The sequence below is a fragment of the Coregonus clupeaformis genome, chromosome 29, assembly GCF_020615455.1.
Source record: "Coregonus clupeaformis isolate EN_2021a chromosome 29, ASM2061545v1, whole genome shotgun sequence".
Classification (NCBI taxonomy): domain Eukaryota; kingdom Metazoa; phylum Chordata; class Actinopteri; order Salmoniformes; family Salmonidae; genus Coregonus; species Coregonus clupeaformis.
In genome coordinates this window covers 7,013,621-7,033,220 of record NC_059220.1, presented here as the reverse complement: position 1 = coordinate 7,033,220, position 19,600 = coordinate 7,013,621, and the positions used below count along the sequence as shown (strand labels likewise).

Below are 19,600 nucleotides of genomic sequence, written 5' to 3'. Positions count from 1 at the left end.
CACGGTGCGATCGGGGAAATGTGCAGGAACTTGCGAATTTCTGCTCCGCCGACTTGGAAGACTTAGTCATAAAATGTAATCCTTTTTACCTTCTGAGAGAGTTCACCAGGATTACCGTCATGGCTGTGTACATCCTGCCCCAAGCCAACATCAAAAAGGCTCTCAAAGATCTTAATTTGACCCTGAACAAACTGGAGACTGCGTGGAACTTCAAACAAAAGTAATTTGAGAACCGTGCTCCCAAATTATTACCAACACGGAAATTCTACTCTTGACCACTGCTACACGCCTTTTCGACACGGGTATAAGGCCCTCTCCCGTCCTCCTTTTGGAAAATCCAACCATGACTCCATCTTGCTTCTCCTCACCTACAAACAAAGACTCAAGGGGGAAGTTCTGGTGATCAGGTCTGTACAGTGTTGGTCCGACCAATCAGAATTCACGCTCCAAGACTGTTTTGATCACATGGACTGTCACTTCCTGATGAACGTGGAACGAGGGAGAGCTCGGTTTGTTGTTTTGGAAAGTTTGTTGTTTTAAAAGTGTATTGGAAAGTGTCTAAGTAGCTAGCTAACTTTTTTGTTTGGATCCCGCAACGCAATTGGCATCAGTTGCTGGGACTGATAGTCTCTGTCCAGTGATCCGGCCGACCAAGGCCGTGTCTGAGGAGCTATTTGGCGTAGCAGCTAGCCTAGCTATCAAGCTAGCGGGGTTTCTTGAGGGCTTGATCGCAGCCCGTGACGCGGTTAGCCATTGTGGCTGGGACCGCGGATTGTCCCGGGTTTGTGGCTGTCTAGATCCCTGCTGTTTGTTGTTTTAAATCTTCCCTGTGACCAGCTAGATGAGTTGAAACAGGAAAATGGCAAGATTACAGCAATCTGTAAGTCATTGAGAGAGGACATCAGTTCTGTGTGTGAAATCCATGATAACAATGACGGATAAATCAGACTCGAGGGACAATCAAGGCGAAACAATATGGTTGTGGACGGAAATGCAGAATCTCCACATGAGACCTGGACGGAGTCTGAGGACAAAGTGAGGGAAATTATCTCTAAGAAACTGAAGATGGACCACAGGAAGATTGAGGTGGAGAGCGCCCACAGGACTGGAAAACCCACCACCGGCCCAGGTGACAGGCCCAGGCCGATAGTGGTCAAGTTCCAGAGGTTCAAGGACAAGGTAGCTGTTCTGGAAAGAGCCAAGAACTTTAGAGGAACGTATATCTTTCTCAACGAGGACTATCCTGAAGCTGTGCGCCAGAAGAGGAAAGAACTTATCCCAGCCATGAAAGATGCCAGAGCGTGTGGGGACATTGCTTACATCTGCTATGACAGGCTCATTGTCCAGCCTCCCTCCCAGAAGCCTGGAAGGGATGAGAGAGCCAAGCCTATGGGTTCGTAGCTTCAACCCCGCAACACACACACACACCAATTGATTAATGGACAGCTGAATGTATATTTATTTTATCTTGCTTTGTTTGCTCTTTCCAGTATTATGTCTATCTCTGATAAGCTACCCAGGAAAGGGCTGAAAATAGCCCATATTAATATATGTAGCTTTAGAAATAAGGTTAATGAAATCAATAACTTGCTAACATCAGATAACATTCATATATTAGCCATTTCTGAGACTCACTTAGATAATTAATTTGATGATACAGCAGTAGCAATACAATAATATAACATCTATAGAAAAGACAGAAATGTTTATGGGGGAGGTGTTGCTGTATATATTCAGAACCATATCCCTGTAATGCTTAGAGAAGATCTTGTGTCAAGTGTTATTGAAGTGTTGTGGTTGCAGGTTCACTTGGCACATCTAAAGCCTTTTCTTCTGGGGGTGTTGCTATAGGCCACCAAGTGCTAACAGACTATCTAAATAATGTGTGAAATGCTTGATAGTGTATGCATGTGATGTAAACAGAGAGGTCTACTTTCTTGGGGACCTGAATATTGACCGGTTTTCATCAAGCTGTCCGCTCAAGAGGAAGCTTCTTACTGTAACCAGTGCCTGTAATCTGGTTCAGGTTATTAATCAACCTACCTGAGTGTTTACAAACACTACAGGAACAAGATCATCCACATGTATCGATCACATTTTTACTAATACTGTAGAACTTTGTTCTGAAGCTGTATCCGTACCCACTGTGACTCATACGTGGATGATGTAAAAAAATATTTGTTGTTCTGATGTGATTAATAAGGAGCATCCATACGCTGCACTTAATGAATTTTTGAAATTGCTTCTTCCAATTATTGATCAACATGCACCTGTTAGGAAACTGACTGTTAGAACTGTTAAGGCTCCATGGATTGATGAGGAACTGAAAAACTGTCTGGTTGAAAGAGACGGGGCAAAGGGAGTGGCTAATAAGTCTGGCTGCACATCTGACTGGCTGACGTACTGCAAATTGAGAAATTCTGTGACTAAACTCAACAAAAAGAAGAAGAAACTGGATTATGAAGCCAAGATCAATGATATAAAGAATGATGGAAAAAAACTTTGGAGTACTTTAAATGACTTATGGGCAGAAAGACAAATTCAACTCCATCTTTCATTGAATCAGATGGCTTATTCATCACAAAACCATTTGATGTTGCCAATTATTTTAATGATTACTTCATTGGCAAAGTGGGCAAACATAGGCAGGAAATGCCAACAATGAACAGTGAGCCATCGTACTCATGCATAAAAAAACAAATAACGAAAGAAAAGCATTGCAAGTCTGAATTTTGTCAAGTTAGTGTGGGAAAGGTGGAATAATTATTGCTATCGATCAATAATGACAAACCATCTGGCAACTTAGATGGAAAGCTACTGAGGATGGTAGCTGACTCTATAGCCACTCCTATCTGTCATATCTTTAATCTGAGCCTAGAGGAAAGTCTTTGTCCTCAGGCCTGGAGGGAAGCCAAAGTAATTCCACTACCCAAGAGTGGTAAAGCGGCCTTTACTGGTTCTAACAGCAGACCTATAATCTTGCTGCCAGCTCTTAGCAAACTGTTGGCAAAAATGGTGTTTGACCAAATACAGTGCTATGTCTCTGTAAACAAATTAACAACAGACTTTCAGCATGCTTATAGAGAAGGGCATTCAACATGTACTGCACTGACACAAATGACTGATGATTGGTTGAAAGAAATTGATAATAAGAAGACTGTGGGAGCTGTACTGTTAGATTTCAGTGCAGCCTTTGATATTATTGACCATAACCTGTTGGTGAAAAAACTTGTGTTATGGATTTTCAACCTCTGCCATATCGTGGATTCGGAGCTATCTATCTAATAGAACTCAAAGGGTTTTCTTTAATGGAAGCTTCTCTAATGTCAAACATGTAAAGTGTGGTGTACCACAGGGCAGCTCTCTAGGCCCTCTACTCTTTTATATTTTTACCAATGACCTGCCACTGGCATTAAACAAAGCATGTGTGTCCATGTATGGTGATGATTCAACCATATACGCATCAGCAACCACAGCTAATGAAGTCACTGAAACCCTTAAAGAGTTGCAGTCTGCTTTGGAATGGGTGGCCAGTAATAAACTGGTCCAGAACATCTCTAAAACTAAGAGCATTGTATTTGGTACAAATCATTCCCTAAGTTCTAGACCTCAGCTGAATCTGGTAATGAATGGTGTGGCTGTTGAACAAGTTGAGGAGACTAAATTACTTGGTGTTACCTTAGATTGTAAACTGTCATGGTCAAAACATACAGTATAGATTCAATGGTTGAAAAGATGGGGAGAGGTCTGCCCGTAATAAAGAGATGCTCTGCTTTTTTGACACCACACTCCAAAAAGCATGTCCTGCAGGCTCTAGTTTTGTCTTATCTTGATTACAGACCAGTTGTGTGATGCAAGGAAAGACCTAGTTAAGCTGCAGCTGGCCCAGAACAGAGCGGCACGTCTTGCTCTTCATTGTAATCAGAGGGCTAATATAAATACTATGCATGCCAGTCTCTCTTGCTTAAGCGTTGAGGAGAGACTGACTGCATCACTTCTTCTTTTTATAAGAAACATTGTGTTGAAAATCCCAAATTGTTTGCATAGTCAACTCACACACAGCTCTGACACACACTTACCCAACGAGACATGCCACCAGAGGTCTCTTCACAGTCCCCAAGTACAGAACAGACTATGGGATGCGCACAGTACTACATAGAGCCATGACTACATGGAACTCTATTCCACATCAAGTAACTGATGCAAGTAGTAAAATTAGATTTAAAAAACAGATTAAAAAAACACCTTATGGAACAGTGGGGACTGTGAAGCAACACAAACATAGGCACAGACACATGCATACACACACACACGATAACATACGCACTATACACACACGTACACATGGATTTTGTACTGTAGATATGTGGTAGTGGTGGAGTAGGGGCCTAAGGGCACACAGTGTGTGTTGTGAAATCTGTGAATGTATTGTAATGTTTTTAAAAATTGTATGAACTGCCTTAATTTTGCTGGACCCCAGGAAGAGTAGCTGCTGCCTTGGCAGGAACTAATGGGATCCATAATAAATACAAATACAAATACACACGTCATGACTCTCTGGCAGAGGATCCAAGAACTCAGATCAGCTTTTCAATGGCTGACGATCACCAGACCCCCTCTCACTCACAGGAGAGGAAAAGGGGGGCTGGGCCGGTTTTGACACCTTAACACTCTTGTCATAAATTAGGCACAAGGGGAATCTCCCTCTTGCTCTTTAGTATTGGTAAAGGAATGTGCTTTGTCCCCCAGAATACTTTTGCCGCCAAAACTATAAACGTCCAAAAAGTAAACACTGGAACAATATTTCTAACATCCGAATGTTTGGAATGGTCAGTGGGGATCTAAAGAATAATTAGATCTAAAGAATAATTAAGTCATATTGTTTATTATTTTGTGATGTCATTAAAATGTTGTACCGAAAATACTGTAATTTTGGAAAGTACACACACTTTATCTGTCAAGTTTATGTCCAGTATGTTGTGTATATAATATGGAGAATTATGAGAGTATTTTTGTTAAGATAGGAATGTGATTTTAGTTTCCTAACGAGATCAGAGGTTTTCATATAAGCTATAAGCACGGTGACTAGACACGCCCCCGAGTGAGCTCAGAGATCGTGTCAGCAAGTAGGAACGCCCCTTTTACCAGAGTGCATAAAAAGCCTTGGTAACGAAATTTACATTAGACCATAAAGCGTGGAGACGGTAGTCCACACGTTTGAAACGGTTAGAACTTTGAATCCCAACACGAGGAGAAGATGATAAACCCACTAGACCAGAAAGTTGCCAGCTGGGCGTGTAAAGTGATCTAGAACTTTGACTAAAGACACGAGGTGGGAAGGAGAAAATCCCATCTCAGACCATCACTGGGGCATCTGAGCATCTGTTCTATTTGAACACTCCACTCCAAGCCAGGACAACTAAGAAGAAGGACATTGTGACCTCTGGTGGACAAGCAGAGCCTTACACCGAAACGGGACACTAAAACCTTCCCATAGAAGGATTGAATGGTTTCAACGGAGAGACGACGAACGAAGACATCTACGCGTAAAAACATTCTTGACTTCTTACCCAAACGGGCGGTGGTTCGTGAGCAAAATTATTATGATTACTTTGAGGGTAGCTTTGAAATGTCTCAACAATAAGTTTGACTCTCTCTTTATCTACCCCTCCCTCTTTTGATAACCAAGCAATCATGCAGTTGTTAGTCCGCTAGGGACTTTTTCTCATGTATTAAGTATGTATTCTGTGTTATTATTTAGTTAGCTAGTGGATAAATAATTAAGCCAATTTGTGTAGTGCTGAATCATAAGGAAAGCTGGGGTTTGTGCAGATCCAAGAAGTCTACGACCGTTCAGAATGAGACTGATAAGAGGTAATGACTGATAACGTTGACTGTTTTATACATAGTGATAGGTAAAGACCTTTTAGAGTTTAATTCAGGAGATGGTAACTCTATAAACAACTGATTCCGTGGTGCCCCAAATCCTAATGAGTTAATTGTTACATGATTAATTTAATAAGAGTAACAATTAAACATAGTTAGTTGATTCAATAAATAACAGTCAACATATTAATGAAAGTCACATCACGACACACAATAGCCCATAATGACAAAGCAAAAACAGGTTTTTAGAAATGTTTGCAATTTTATAGAAATATCAAATTTGCATAAATATTCAGACCCTTTACTCAGTACTTTGTTGAAGCACCTTTGGGAGCGATTACAGCCTCAAGTCTTCTTGGGTATGACACTACAAGCTTGGCACACCTGTATTTGGGGAGTTTCTCCCATTCTTCTCTGTAGATCCTCTCAAGCTCTGTCAGGTTGGATGGGGAGCGTCGCTGCACAGCTATTTTCAGGTCTCTCCAGAGATGTTAGATCAGGTTCAAGTCCGGGCTCTGGCTGGGCCACTCAAGGACATTCAGAGACTTGTCCTGAAGCCACTCCTGTGTTGTCTTGGCTGTGTGCTTAGGGTTGTTGTCCTGTTGGAAGGTGAACCTTCACCCCATTCTGAGGTCCTGAGCGCTCTGGAGCAGGTGTTCATCAAGGATCTCTCTGTACTTTGCTCCGTTCATCTTTTCCTTGATCCTGGCTAGTCTCCCAGTCCCTGCCGCTGAAAAACATCCCCACAACATGATGTTGCCACCACCATGCTTCACCATAGGGATGGTGCCAGGTTTCCTCCAGACGTGACGCTTGGCATTCAAAGAGTTCAATCTTGGTTCCATCAGACCAGAGAATCTTGTTTCTCATGGTCTGAGAGTCCTTTAGGTGACTTTTGGCAAACTCCAAGCGGGCTGTCATGTGCCTTTTACTGAGGAGTGGCTTCCGTATGGCCACTCAACCATAAAGGCCTGATTGGTGGAGTGCTGCAGAGATGGTTGTCCTTCTGGAAGGTTCTCCCATATCCACAGAGGAACTCTGGAGCTCTGTCAGAGTGACCATTGGGTTCTTGGTCACCTCCCTGACCAAGGCCTTTCTCCCCCGATTGCTCAGTTTGGCCGTGCGGCCAGCTCTAGGAAGAGTCTTGTTGGTTCCAAACTTCTTCCATTTAAGAATGATGGAGGGGACTGTGTTCTTGGGGACCTTCAATGATGCAGAAATGTTTTGGTACCCTTCCCCAGATCTGTGCCTTGACACAATCCTGTCTCGGAGCTCTACGGACAATTCCTTCGACCTCATGGCTTGGTTTTTGCTCTTACATGCATTGTCAGCTGTGGGACCTTATATAGACAGGTGTGTGCCTTTCCAAATCATGTCAAAATCAATTGAATTTACCACAGGTGGACAACAATCAAGTTGTCGAAACATATCAGGGATGATCAATGGAAACATGATGCAGCTGAACTCAATTTCGAGCCTCATAGCAAAGGGTCTGAATACTTATGTAAATAAGGTATTTCTGTTTTTATTTGTTATAGATTTTCTTTAAAGAAATTCTGAAACTGTTTTCGCTTTGTCATTATGGGGTATTGTGTGTAGATTGATGTGAATTTGTATTTATTTAATCCATTTTAGAATAAGGCTGTAACGTAACAAAATGTGGAAAAAGTCAAGGGGTCTGAATACTTTCCGAATGCACTGTATGTAAGTCCTTCAAACATGTTAACCCTCGCAAGGCTGCCGGCCCAGATAGCATCTCAAGCCGTGCCCTCAGAGCATGTGCAGACCAGCTGGCCGTTGTGTTCTCTGACATTCAAGATGTCCACTATCTTCCCTGTGCCCAAGAAAGGGAAAGTGCTTCAACCCTCTCCAATTCCTCTACCGCCCTGACAGATCCACGGACGACGCAATCACCATTGCACTGCACACTGTCCTCACCCACCTGGCCCGAAAGGAATGCATATGCGATCCATATCCATCGACTACAGCTCGGCCTTCAATACCATAGTGCCCTACAAGCTAATTTCAAAGCTCACAGCTCTGGGTCTGAACTCCTCCCTATGCAAATGGGTCCTGGACTTCCAGATGGGCCACCCCCAGGTGCTAAAGGTAGGCAACATTACCTCCTCGACACTGATCCTCAACACTGGGGGCCCCACAAGGGTGCGTCCTCAGTCCTCTCCTCTATTCTCTGTATACCCACGACTGCGTCACACAGTTTCAATTCCATCATCAAGTTTGCTGACGATACGAAAGTAGTGATCCTCTGTAGCTCAATTGGTAGAGCACGGCGCTTGTAACGCCAGGGTAGTGGGTTTGATCCCCGGGACCACCCATACGCAAAAATGTATGCGCACATGACTGTAAGTCGCTTTGGATAAAATGGCATATTATTATATTATTATTATAGCAGGCCTGATCACTAACAACGACGAGACAGGTAGGCACTCTGACAGCAGTGGTGCCAGGTAAAGATCTTCTCCCTCAACGTTAGCAAAACAAAGGAGCTGATTGGAGGAGCCAGGCTGCACACGCCCCCATCCTCATCAACACCGTGGAGACGGTGAATAACTTCTAATTCCTCTGAAATAGTCTAACCACACGGTCACCACAGCGACTCTTCAACCTCAGGAGGCTGAAGAAATTCAGCCTGTCCCCGAGGGCCCACAGTATTCTACAGGAGCACCATCGAGAGCATACTGTCAGGCTGCATCATGGGACGGCAACTCCACCGCAAGGCTCTTCAGAGGGTGATACGTGCAGCCGAACGCACCATTGGGTGCACACTGCCTGCCCTGCAGGACAACTACAACACCAGGTGTCGCAGGAAGGCCAAGAAGATCGTCAGGGACCTCAGCCACCCCAGCCACGCCCTGTTCTCCCCGCTTCCATCCCTCAGACGCGGGCAGTACAGTACAAGGATTAATTTATACTATTCCAGGTATTCCTTAAAGAGGTAGGGTTTCAAGTGTCTCCGGAAGGTGGTCAGTGACTCCGCTGTCCTGGCGTCATGGGGGAGCTTGTTCCACCATTGGGGTGCCAGAGCAAAGAATAGCTTTGACTGTGCTTCCGTAGAGGTAGGGGAGCTAGCAGGCCAGAGGTGGATGAACGTAGTGCCCTCGTTTGGGTGTAGGGTCTGATCAGAGCCTGAAGGTAAGGAGGTGCCGTTCCCCTCACAGCTCCGTAGGCAAGCACCATGGTCTTGTAGTAGATGCGAGCTTCAACTGGAAGCCAGTGGAGTGTGCGGAGGAGCGGGGTGACATGAGAGAACTTGGGAAGGTTGAACACCAGACAGACTGCAGCGTTCTGGATAAGTTGTAGGGGTTTAATGGCACAGGCAGGGAACCCAGCCAACAGCGAGTTGCAGTAATCCAGACTGGAGATGACAAGTGCCTGGATTAGGATCTGTGCCGCTTTCTGTGTAAGGTAGGGTCGTACTCTGCGAATGTTGTAGCGCATGAACCTGCAGGATCGGGTCACCGCCTTGATGTTAGCGGAGAACGACAGGGTGTTGTCCAGGGTCACGCCAAGGTTATTTGCACTCTGGGAGGAGGACACAATGGAGTTGTCAACCGTGATGGCGAGATCATGGCGCAGGCAGTCCTTCCCCGGGAGGAAGAGCAGCTCTGTCTTGCCGAGGTTCAGCTTGAGGTGGTGATCCGACATCCACACTGATACAGTGGAGAGAACAAGTATTTGATACACTGACGATTTTGCAGGTTTTCCTACTTAGAAAGCATGTAGAGGTCTGTAATTTTGATCATAGGTACACTTCAACTGTGAGAGACGGTATCTAAAACAGAAATCCAGAAAATCACATTGTATGATTTTTAAGTAATTAATTTGCATTTTATTGCATGACGTAAGTATTTGATACATCAGAAAAGCAGAACTTTATATTTGGTACAGAAACCTTTGTTTGCGATTACAGAGATCATACATTTCCTGTAGGTCTTGACCAGGTTTGCACACACTGCAGCAGGGATTTTGGCCTACTCCTCCATACAGACCTTCTCCAGATCCTTCAGGTTTCGGGGCTGTCGCTGGGCAATACGGACTTTCAGCTCCCTCCAAATATTTTCTATTGGGTTCAGGTCTGGAGACTGGCTAGGCCACTCCAGGACCTTGAGATCCTTCTTACGGAGCCACTTCTTAGTTGCCCTGGCTGTGTGTTTCAGGTCGTTGTCATGCTGGAAGACCCAGTCACGACCCATCTTCAATGCTCTTACTGAGGGAAGGAGGTTGTTGGCCAAGATCTCGCGATACATGGCCCCATCCATCCTTCCCTCAATACGGTGCAGTCGTCCTGTCCCCTTTGCAGAAAAGCATCCCCAAAGAATGATGCTTCCACCTCCATGCTTCACGGTTGGGATGGTGTTCTTGGGGTTGTACTCATCCTTCTTCTTCCTCCAAACACAGCGAGTGGAGTTTAGACCAAAAAGCTCTATTTTTGTCTCATCAGACCACATGAACTTCTCCCATTCCTCCTCTAGATCATCCAGATGGTCATTGGCAAACTTCAGACGGGCCTGGACATGCGCTGGCTTGAGCAGGGGGACCTTGCGTGCGCTGCAGGATTTTAATCCATGACGGCGTAGTGTGTTACTAATGGTTTTCTTTGAGACTGTGGTCCCAGCTCTCTTCAGGTCATTGACCAGGTCCTGCCGTGTAGTTCTGTGCTGATCCCTCACCTTCCTCATGATCATTGATGCCCCACGAGGTGAGATCTTGCATGGAGCCCCAGACCCAGGGTGATTGACCGTCATCTTGAATTTCTTCCATTTTCTAATAATTGCGCCAACAGTTGTTGCCTTCTCACCAAGCTGCTTGCCTATTGTCCTGTAGCCCATCCCAGCCTTGTGCAGATCTACAATTTTATCCCTGATGGCCTTACACAGCTCTCTGGTCTTGGCCATTGTGGAGGTTGGAGTCTGTTTGATTGAGTGTATGGACAGGTGTCTTTTATACAGGTAACGAGTTCAAACAGGTGCAGTTAATACAGGTAATGAGTGGAGAACAGGAGGGCTTCTTAAAGAAAAACTAACAGGTCTGTGAGAGCCGGAATTCTTACTGGTTGGTAGGTGATCAAATACTTATGTCACGCAATAAAAAGCAAATTAATTACTTAAAAATCATACAATGTGATTTTCTGGATTTTTGTTTTAGATTCCGTCTCTCACAGTTGAAAGTGTACCTATGATAACAATTACAGACCTCTACATGCTTTGTAAATAGGAAAACCTGCAAAATTGGCAGTGTATCAAATACTTGTTCTCCCCACTGTATGTCTGCCAGAAATGCAGAGATGCGATTCGCCACCTGGTTATCAGAAGGGGGAAAGGAGAAAATGAATTGTGTGTCGTCTACGTAGCAATGATAGGAGAGGCCATGTGAGGATATGACAGAGCCAAGTGACTTGGTGTATAGCGAGAATAGGAGAGGGCCTAGAACTGAGCCCTGGGGGACACCAGTGGTGAGAGCACGTGGTGCGGAGACAGATTCTCCCAACGCCACCTGGTAGGAGCGACCTGTCAGGTAGGACGCAATCCAAGAGTGAGCAGCGCCGGAGATGCCCAACTCGGAGAGGGTGGAGAGGAGGATCTGATGGTTCACAGTATCAAACTCCCCCTAGGGACATTGCACCCCCAACATACTTTACTCTGCCCCCACCACAACGACATTCATCACTGTGGCAGTTGTTAATATGTATATTACATTATTTTATTTTTTTTCACTCAATGGTCATGCTACTCCCCCTATGGTCATCCCCCCACCCCCTCAATAGTCTTTACTCTGCCTCTACCCCAATGGACATTCATTCATTCATTCATTCATAACTGACACAGTTATTATCATGTATATAGAGCTATTTCTATTGTTTTATGACCATTGTGATTATTTTATTTCACTAGTCCTGCATGTTGGAGTTTGGAGCCTAAGATTTTCACTGTACCCTGTAATCACATCTGCAACCCTGTGACTATTAAACAATCTGAATCAAGCCTCGACTGGTGCACCAAGCGTCATCATCAGAATGCCAATAAGTTCAAATATATTCCACATGATTTGTTAGTGTTCCAACTATCTTCCAACTTGGGCGTAGTCATTGGACTAAAACTAGAGTTTCTATTGGACAAATTCGGTTTAAGTCCCTCACCGTTTCATTCCGTTTAAGGAACGTTTCGCAACAGAATCGGCGTAACGAATACACCCCTGACTTGTTAACGCGCCGTTGTTGCCGCCAAACAGGATGCTAGCCTCTCGACACGAAATAACAACATTGTAACTAAGGGAAAGGGTTCTTCTCTCTCAAAACTCATACATTCAAGAAATACTTCCAATGTTTTATTCTTGATTCATTTATTTTTTTTTAAAAAAGGAACAACATTTGAAATGAATAACCTTACATATTTATATTTATGCACGTTATCATCTGCATGTGGAGACAAGGACAAGCCAACATCATCATTTCCCAGAAAAGTAAGAAAACAATCTCAGCACAATGACGTCATATCATATCATCATAAAAAGTAATCTGAGTGCAACATTTAGGCCCAGTTTCCCCAGACACGGATTAAGCCTAAACCTGGAGTAAAAAAACGAATTTCCTACCGGCATTGTTTTTAGTCCAGGACAAAGCCTAGTACGTGTCCAGGAAACGTGCCCCTAAAGAACTAGTAGGTGCGCCTCACTCAGTTCTACGCCAGGCATGATCAACTTTTTTGCTTTCCCTGAAAAAAAGCAGAACAGGAGTGGCCTCGTCCCAAGTGAGCGGACGGAAACAAAACAGGCAGCCAGGCCGTAACAAGAGAGGAAGGTACAGCAGATGGCTCTATACACAACGATATACTCAGTACAGTGAACCTGTTAGTAAGCATTTTTGCTGCCCTGTGTACTCCATGTATACATGACAAAATAAACAAAAGTTGAAAAAAAAAACTTACGATTCTAGTGTAGATCAATCAACATAGCCTGGTCCCAGATCTGTTTGCGCTATCGCGTTAACTCCTTGTTCCTCAACGCCATTCCAAACACTGGCACCAGGCTAAGTATCAAACAGTGTAGATTTAGATGTAGCTCTGACAAGAGAACAAAACATGGTCAAACAAACCGTTGTGTTGGGGGGGGGTGTTGTGGTGGTGACAAAACTGTTAGAAATGCTGTTTCCAAACGCTACAGTTTCAAAATATCCCGTTTCAGTAAAAATAAGCATTGTGGGCCAGGCCAGCAACACTGTGTATAACTAACAGGGCTTTGGTTTCATGGTCCGACTGACTGACTGACCGGAGAATACAAACTAACCTGGAAATGACTCCTGGGATGCATGGCACCCTATTTTCTATGGAGTGCACTACTTTTGAGCAGGTGCCTGGGCACTACATAGGGAATAGGGTGCTGGTTATGGCACTACATAGGGAATAGGGTGCTGGTTATGGCACTACATAGGGAATAGGGTGCTGGTTATGGCTCGGCTCTGGAGTTCTGATGGATGGACAAAGCAAAAATTCTAGGCTATCGACTGTTCAATTCTAGAAGCACCAATCGAACTGGAATTACTGAAAACATTGACCAGTTATTATAATTACCATCATCAGTTACATCGCCGTGTCACGTGACAGTCTGTTAGTGGAGATCAAAGGCCTAAACTGTCAGTTGTGTTCATTAAAAAGTCCCCTCTGAAGTCCTTTTTCAGGCGGCCGGTCGTTTGAGTGCGCCAGGGTTGTCGTCCTCCTCCTCCTTCTTCTTCTTGGGTTTGTGCGCGTCTCCAAAACGACATTAGAACAGCATGACGATGCTGTAGTAACCATAGAAATAGAATCGTCATTCTATACTGAACAAAAACATAAACAAAACATGTAAAGTGTTGGTCCCATGTTTCATGTGCTGAAATAAAAAAATCCCAGAAATGTTCCATACGCACAAAAAGCTTATTTCTCTCCTATTTTGTGCACACATTTGTTTACATCCCTGTTAGTGAGCATTTCTGCTTTACCAAGATATTCCATCCACCTGACAGGTGTGACATATCAAGAAGCTGATTAAACAGCATGATCATTACACAGGTGCACCTTGTGCTGGGGGGCAATAAAATGCCACTCTAAAATGTGTCACACAACACAATGACACAGATGTCTCAAGTTTTGAGGGAGCGTGCAATTGGCATGCTAACTGGAGGAATGTCCACCAGAGCTGTTGCCAGAGAATTTAATGTTCATTTCTCTACCATAAGCCTCCTCCAACGTCGTTTTAGGGAATTCGGCAGTATGTCCAACTGGCCTCACAACCGCAGACCACGTGTAACCACGCCAGCCCAGGACCTCCACATCCGGCTTCTTCACCTGTGGGATCGTCTGAGGGAGGGTGGGGGGGTTGCAGAGGAGTATTTCTGTCTGTAATAAAGCCCTTTTTGTGGGGAAAAACTCTTTCTGATTGGCTGGGCCTGGCTCCCCAGTGGGTGGGCCTGGCTCCCCAGTGGGTGTGTCTATGCCCTCCCAGGCCCACCCATGGCTACGCCCTCCCAGGCCCACCCATGGCTACGCCCCCTGCCCAGTTATGTGAATTCCATAGATTAGGGCCTAATGAATTTATTTCAATTGACTGATTTCCTTATATGAACTGTAACTCTGTAAAATTGTCGAAATTGTTGCATGTTGCGTTTATATTTTTTGTTCAGTATAGCTCTGTGGTGATGGTACGCACTCCTGTACAACGTGACCTCACCGTGACCTCACCGTGACCTCCCTCTAACTTTAGAAGACTGTCTGTGGTGAAAACAAGCAGCCTCAGAAGAGGGAGGCGTAACCGTCATTTTTTAAAATGAGGACAGTATGAACAAATCTAAAGTCATCATGGTTAAGAACTTGAAGCACAACAAGAGTTGCCATGGGGACTGGGGAACCCCCCCTCCAAGCCCGGGGGAAAAAAGGCAGAAGGAAACCCCCTCTCCTGTGGGGGGGGTGAAGGCAGGGGGACGTCCTGCTAAATGTAGAACTGGTGCAGAGCCAGCTGGTCCATAAAGGGTCTGACCAGGTTGTCTGTCGCGAAGTAGAACACCAAGCCAAAGAAGATGGAGATGGGGAGAGCAGGGAGGGCCTTCTTAAAGACGGCCAGGAGAAGAAGAGTCAAACACAGGCCCTAGAGAGAGAGAGAGAGAGAGAGAGAGAGAGAGAGAGAGAGAGAGAGAGAGAGAGAGAGAGAGAGAGAGAGAGAGAGAGAGAGAGAGAGAGAGAGAGAGAGAGAGAGAGAGAGAGAGAGAGAGAGAGAGAGAGAGAGAGAGAGAGAGAGAGAGAGACAGAGACAGAGACAGAGACAGAGACAGAGACAGAGAGACAGAGAGACAGAGACAGAGACAGAGAGACAGAGACAGAGAGAGTGGAGAGAGAGAGAGAGACAGAGAGACAGAGAGAGCTTTGTTTATTATCTATTTCACTTGAAACGTATGTTTCCTATGCCAATAAAACCCTTACATTGAATTGAAAATGAGAGGAGAAGAGAGAAAGAACAGATCAGTCAGACAAAAGTGGTGTATATATATATATATATATATATATATATACATACATACACACACACACACACTCACACTACCAGTCAAATGTTTGGACACACCTACTCATTCAAGGGTTTTTCTTTATTTTTACTATTTTCTACATTGTGGAATAATAGTGAAGACATCAAAACTATGAAATAACACATACGGAATCATGTAGTAACCAAAAAAGGGTTAAACATATCAAAATATATTTTATATTTGAGATTCTTCAAATAGCCACCCTTTGCCTTGACAGCTCTGAAGGTGTGTCCAAACTTTTCACTGGTAGTATTTATACAGTGGGGAGAACAAGTATTTGATACACTGCCGATTTTGCAGGTTTTCCTACTTACAAAGCATGTAGAGGTCTGTAATGTTTATCATAGGTACACTTCGACTTGACACTACCACTCTTTTAAATCCAAGATGGCAGCATGTCAAGTCGTTTGTCAAGTCGTTTGTTTGTGACTAGTACATTTTAACCTACTAATAATCTATTTATTTATGGTTGCGTAACTTCGTTGTTGCGTAGTGCAAACTATTTTATTTTTGCTGGTGTAAAGATCACGGGTCCTCCTCAACTCGGAACTTCATTACTTGAAGTTTACCAAAGTAACCCTATCTCTGGCTGGCCTGAGTTCCTCGTTAGTCCGCGGAGTGTCTTGTCCGAGCTGCTTCTTGCTCTTCGCCTGGCTGTCAGTGGCAGCTCAACCCGTTCTCTCTATCGCCCTCAACACCCAATCTACTCACACGCGCAAACACTCACATTGACTCACATACACGCTGTCCCTCTCTCCACTTACCTTCGTTGGCCTCTTGTTTTTGGTCAGAGAAAATGACAATTTACGTGGTATTGCTTTGTGCACTGACTTTATTGAACTCTGGAGAAAACGAACATTGTCGCAGGGTGAGTACATCTGACAATGTACTCTCGCGTCCATTAGACATTTTGTCTGCAGGAACTCGCTCTTTTTCACTCGGTCCACTCGTCCAAGTGCCGATGCATTTGTGGCATGATGTGAACAGTACGAATTTGTGTCACTACCAAAGTCTAATGGTTTTAAATGACTGTTTTGTATTGTCTGGAAACTCACTTGTAGAATTCGGCTTGCAGTAGGTCTCTTAAAAAAGAGAAGCCGTGCAAGGTTATTAAACAGAGGTGCCTAGTTATTCTTCTGTTGTTGATATCAGGTAATGTGCAACCTAACCCTGGCCCTGATATGCAATGTCTCCAAACCCCCTCTGATTTTAAATCAAGATCTGGTTTTGGTATTTTTCATTTAAATGTACGCAGCCTGTTGTCAAAAATTGATGGGGTTAGGATTTGGGCTAAATCAACTGATGCTGATGTAATTGTGTTTTCGGAAACCTGGCTCAGCAAGTCTATTTTTGATAAGGATATTTGTATAAGTGGTTACAATGTTTATCGTGCAGATCGGGTTAAGAAAGGTGGGGGTGTGGCTATATATGTAAAATCTAAATTCCATGTAAGTGTGGCAAAGTCTGAAACTATTTGTAAACAGTTGGAATTTCTTGCTTTGAATATTGAGGTTTCAAAGGGCCTCTCTATAACTGTGATTGGCTGTTATAGACCCCCTCTGCTCTTGGTGATGCATTTTCTTCTTTGACGCACCTTATGTCTAAACTTCTTTACAGTGAAATGATCTTGATTGGTGATCTCAACTGGTGTTGGTTAAAGCCGGTGTCTGATGATTTAAAAATGTTTTGTAATTCTATGAATCTTACCCAGTTGATTAATTCACCCACTCGCCCAAATCTTAAATGCCCTGATAAATCTACCCTGATTGATTTGATATTGACAAATGTTCCACATAAATATTCTGCGGTTGGTGTTTTTTGTAATGATTTAAGTGACCATTGTGCTGTTGTTGCTGTTAGAAATACTAAGGTTCCAAAGACAAATCCACGTTTTATTCGTAAGAGAAATTTGAAGTGTTTTAATGAGCAGGCTTTCTTTCATGATTTGTTTTATTTTGACTGGAGCAAGATTGAGCTTATCCCTGATGTGGAAACTGCCTGGATATTCTTTCATGATGGTTTTTTCCAAATAGTAAACAAACATGCACCATTCCGCAGGTTCAGGGTTAAAGGGCGGGATAATCCATGGTTTTCTTCTGAGCGGTCTTGTATTATTCACGACCGTAATCTAGCCTGGGCTAAAGCAAGGAAATCTTGTTCTGATGCTGATTGGCTTATTTTTAGGCAGTTAAGAAACAAGTGTTCTTTTCTTCTCAGGAAGGCCAAGTCTGAATATTTTATGTCTGTTACCACTGATAACCTGAATGACCCTAGAAAGTTTTGGAATGCTATTAAGTCTATGTCTGGTAACAGTAATGTTAATGAATTACCGTCATGTGTTTTGAAGGACTCTGTTGCTATATATGACAAAACTGAAATGCTGAATTGTTTCAATGAGCACTTTGTATCATCTGGTAGGCTGTTTGATTCAGTGTCCTCTGTCTCTGTACAACCCTGTGTGGATGAACCAGTGAGAGCTGGTCAAACTTTTAGTTTTCTGCCATTCTCAGTGCAGGTGGTACATAAAGCCCTGAAATCCTTAGATCAAAGAAAGCCTGCAGGTCCTGATCTTTTGGATCCCTGCTTTTAAATCTGGCAGCTGATTTCATAGCTGAACCACTTACATATCTGTTCAATCTAACCCTGGAATGTAATGAAATTCCAAAGATCTGAAGTCAGCATTTGTCCTACCACTTTTAAAAGGGGGAGATCCAACTCTTTTAAATAATTATAGGCCAATCTCAAAGCTGTCACCCCTGGTGAAAATACTTGAAACCCTTGTAAGTGAACAGCTAAAAGAGTTTTTATTTACTAACTCTATTTTATCAATGTATCAATCGGGCTTCAGGAAGAAGCATAGCACAATTACAGCAGCCATGAAGGTTTTAAATGATATCACTGAAGCCCTTGACAAAAAACAGCACTGTGTCTCACTTTTTATTGATCTCTCTAAGGCTTTTGATACAGTTGATCATGCTATACTAAGGCAGAGATTGTTGAGTGTAGGTCTTTCGGAGCATGCAGTTGCATGGTTTGCTAACTATCTGTCTGATAGAACTCAGTGCACTCAATTTGATGGGCTTATGTCTGTTAAATTGTCTGTCCTGAATGGTGTGCCCCAGGGCTCTGTACTTGGTCCTCTCTTATTCACTATTTATATTAATGATTTAGACAAAAATGTCCAAAATGCACAACTTCATTTTTATGCTGATGATACTGTTATTTACTGTTGTGCCTCATCTCTTACAAAAGCTTTCCAGAACTTGCAAACTGCTTTTTATACTGTTCAACATACCTTGTGTCAATTGAAGCTTATCCTCAATACTGACAAAACTAAACTAATGGTGTTTTCTAATGCAAGAAATAGACCTCTGAACCTTTCACCTGTTACTACCTGTCAGGGCAAGGAGATTGAGGTTGTAACCTCATATAAATATCTTGGAATTCTAATTGATGACGGCCTCTCTTTTAAATTGCATATTCAACAACTTACAAAAAAAATTGAAGCTGAAATTGGGATTTTATTTTAGGAATAAGGCCTGTTTTTCTTTTGAAGCCAGAAGGAGGCTAGTATCAGCTACATTTATGCCTTTACTAGACTATGGGGATATTTTATATATGAATGCTTCCGCTCAGTGTTTGAGATCAATTGACACTCTTTATCATGGTACTTTGAGATTTATTTTAAACTGCAAAACCCTTACGCACCACTGTACTTTGTATACCAGGGTTGGCTGGCCTTCTCTAGTCACTCGTAGGCTCAGTCACTGGTATACTTTTATTTACAAAGCCATTTTGGGTTTACTACCTTTTTATTTGGGCATTTTTATTGTTCAGAAATGTGGTGGGTACTCTCTTCGTTCACTGGACTTTATCCTGCTAACTGTTCCAAATGTCCGAACTGAATTTGGTAAAAGGTCTTTTATGTACTCTGCGCCATCGTCTTGGAACACCTTACAAAATAATTTTAAACTGGAAGAACTTGTCCCGATTGGTGTTTTTAAATCTCTGATGAAGGATTTTGAGGCTGATTCCCTGACCTGTCAATGTCTTTAATTTGCTGTTTTTGATATTGTTATACTCTTGTGAATTCATGAATGGTTTTTACTGGATTACTTGTAGTTTTTCATGTTGTCTGTCTGT

General features: G+C 43.3%; 1 protein-coding gene across 3 annotated transcripts in view; it reads right to left on the bottom strand.

Moving 5' to 3' along the window:
* Positions 1–14,493: 14,493 nt before the first annotated feature.
* The window catches only part of LOC121544534 (presenilin-1-like), a 43,788-nt gene continuing 38,681 nt past the window's right edge, over positions 14,494–19,600 (bottom strand). For 2 of the 3 annotated variants that reach the window (XM_041854475.2, XM_041854476.2), the window contains exon 11: positions 14,494–15,021. In XM_041854475.2, the coding sequence (XP_041710409.2) occupies positions 14,866–15,021 (156 nt within the window). In that variant the 3' untranslated portion in view covers positions 14,494–14,865. The remainder of the gene's footprint in view (positions 15,022–19,600) is intronic. The other variant, XM_041854477.2, reaches the window with a different exon arrangement.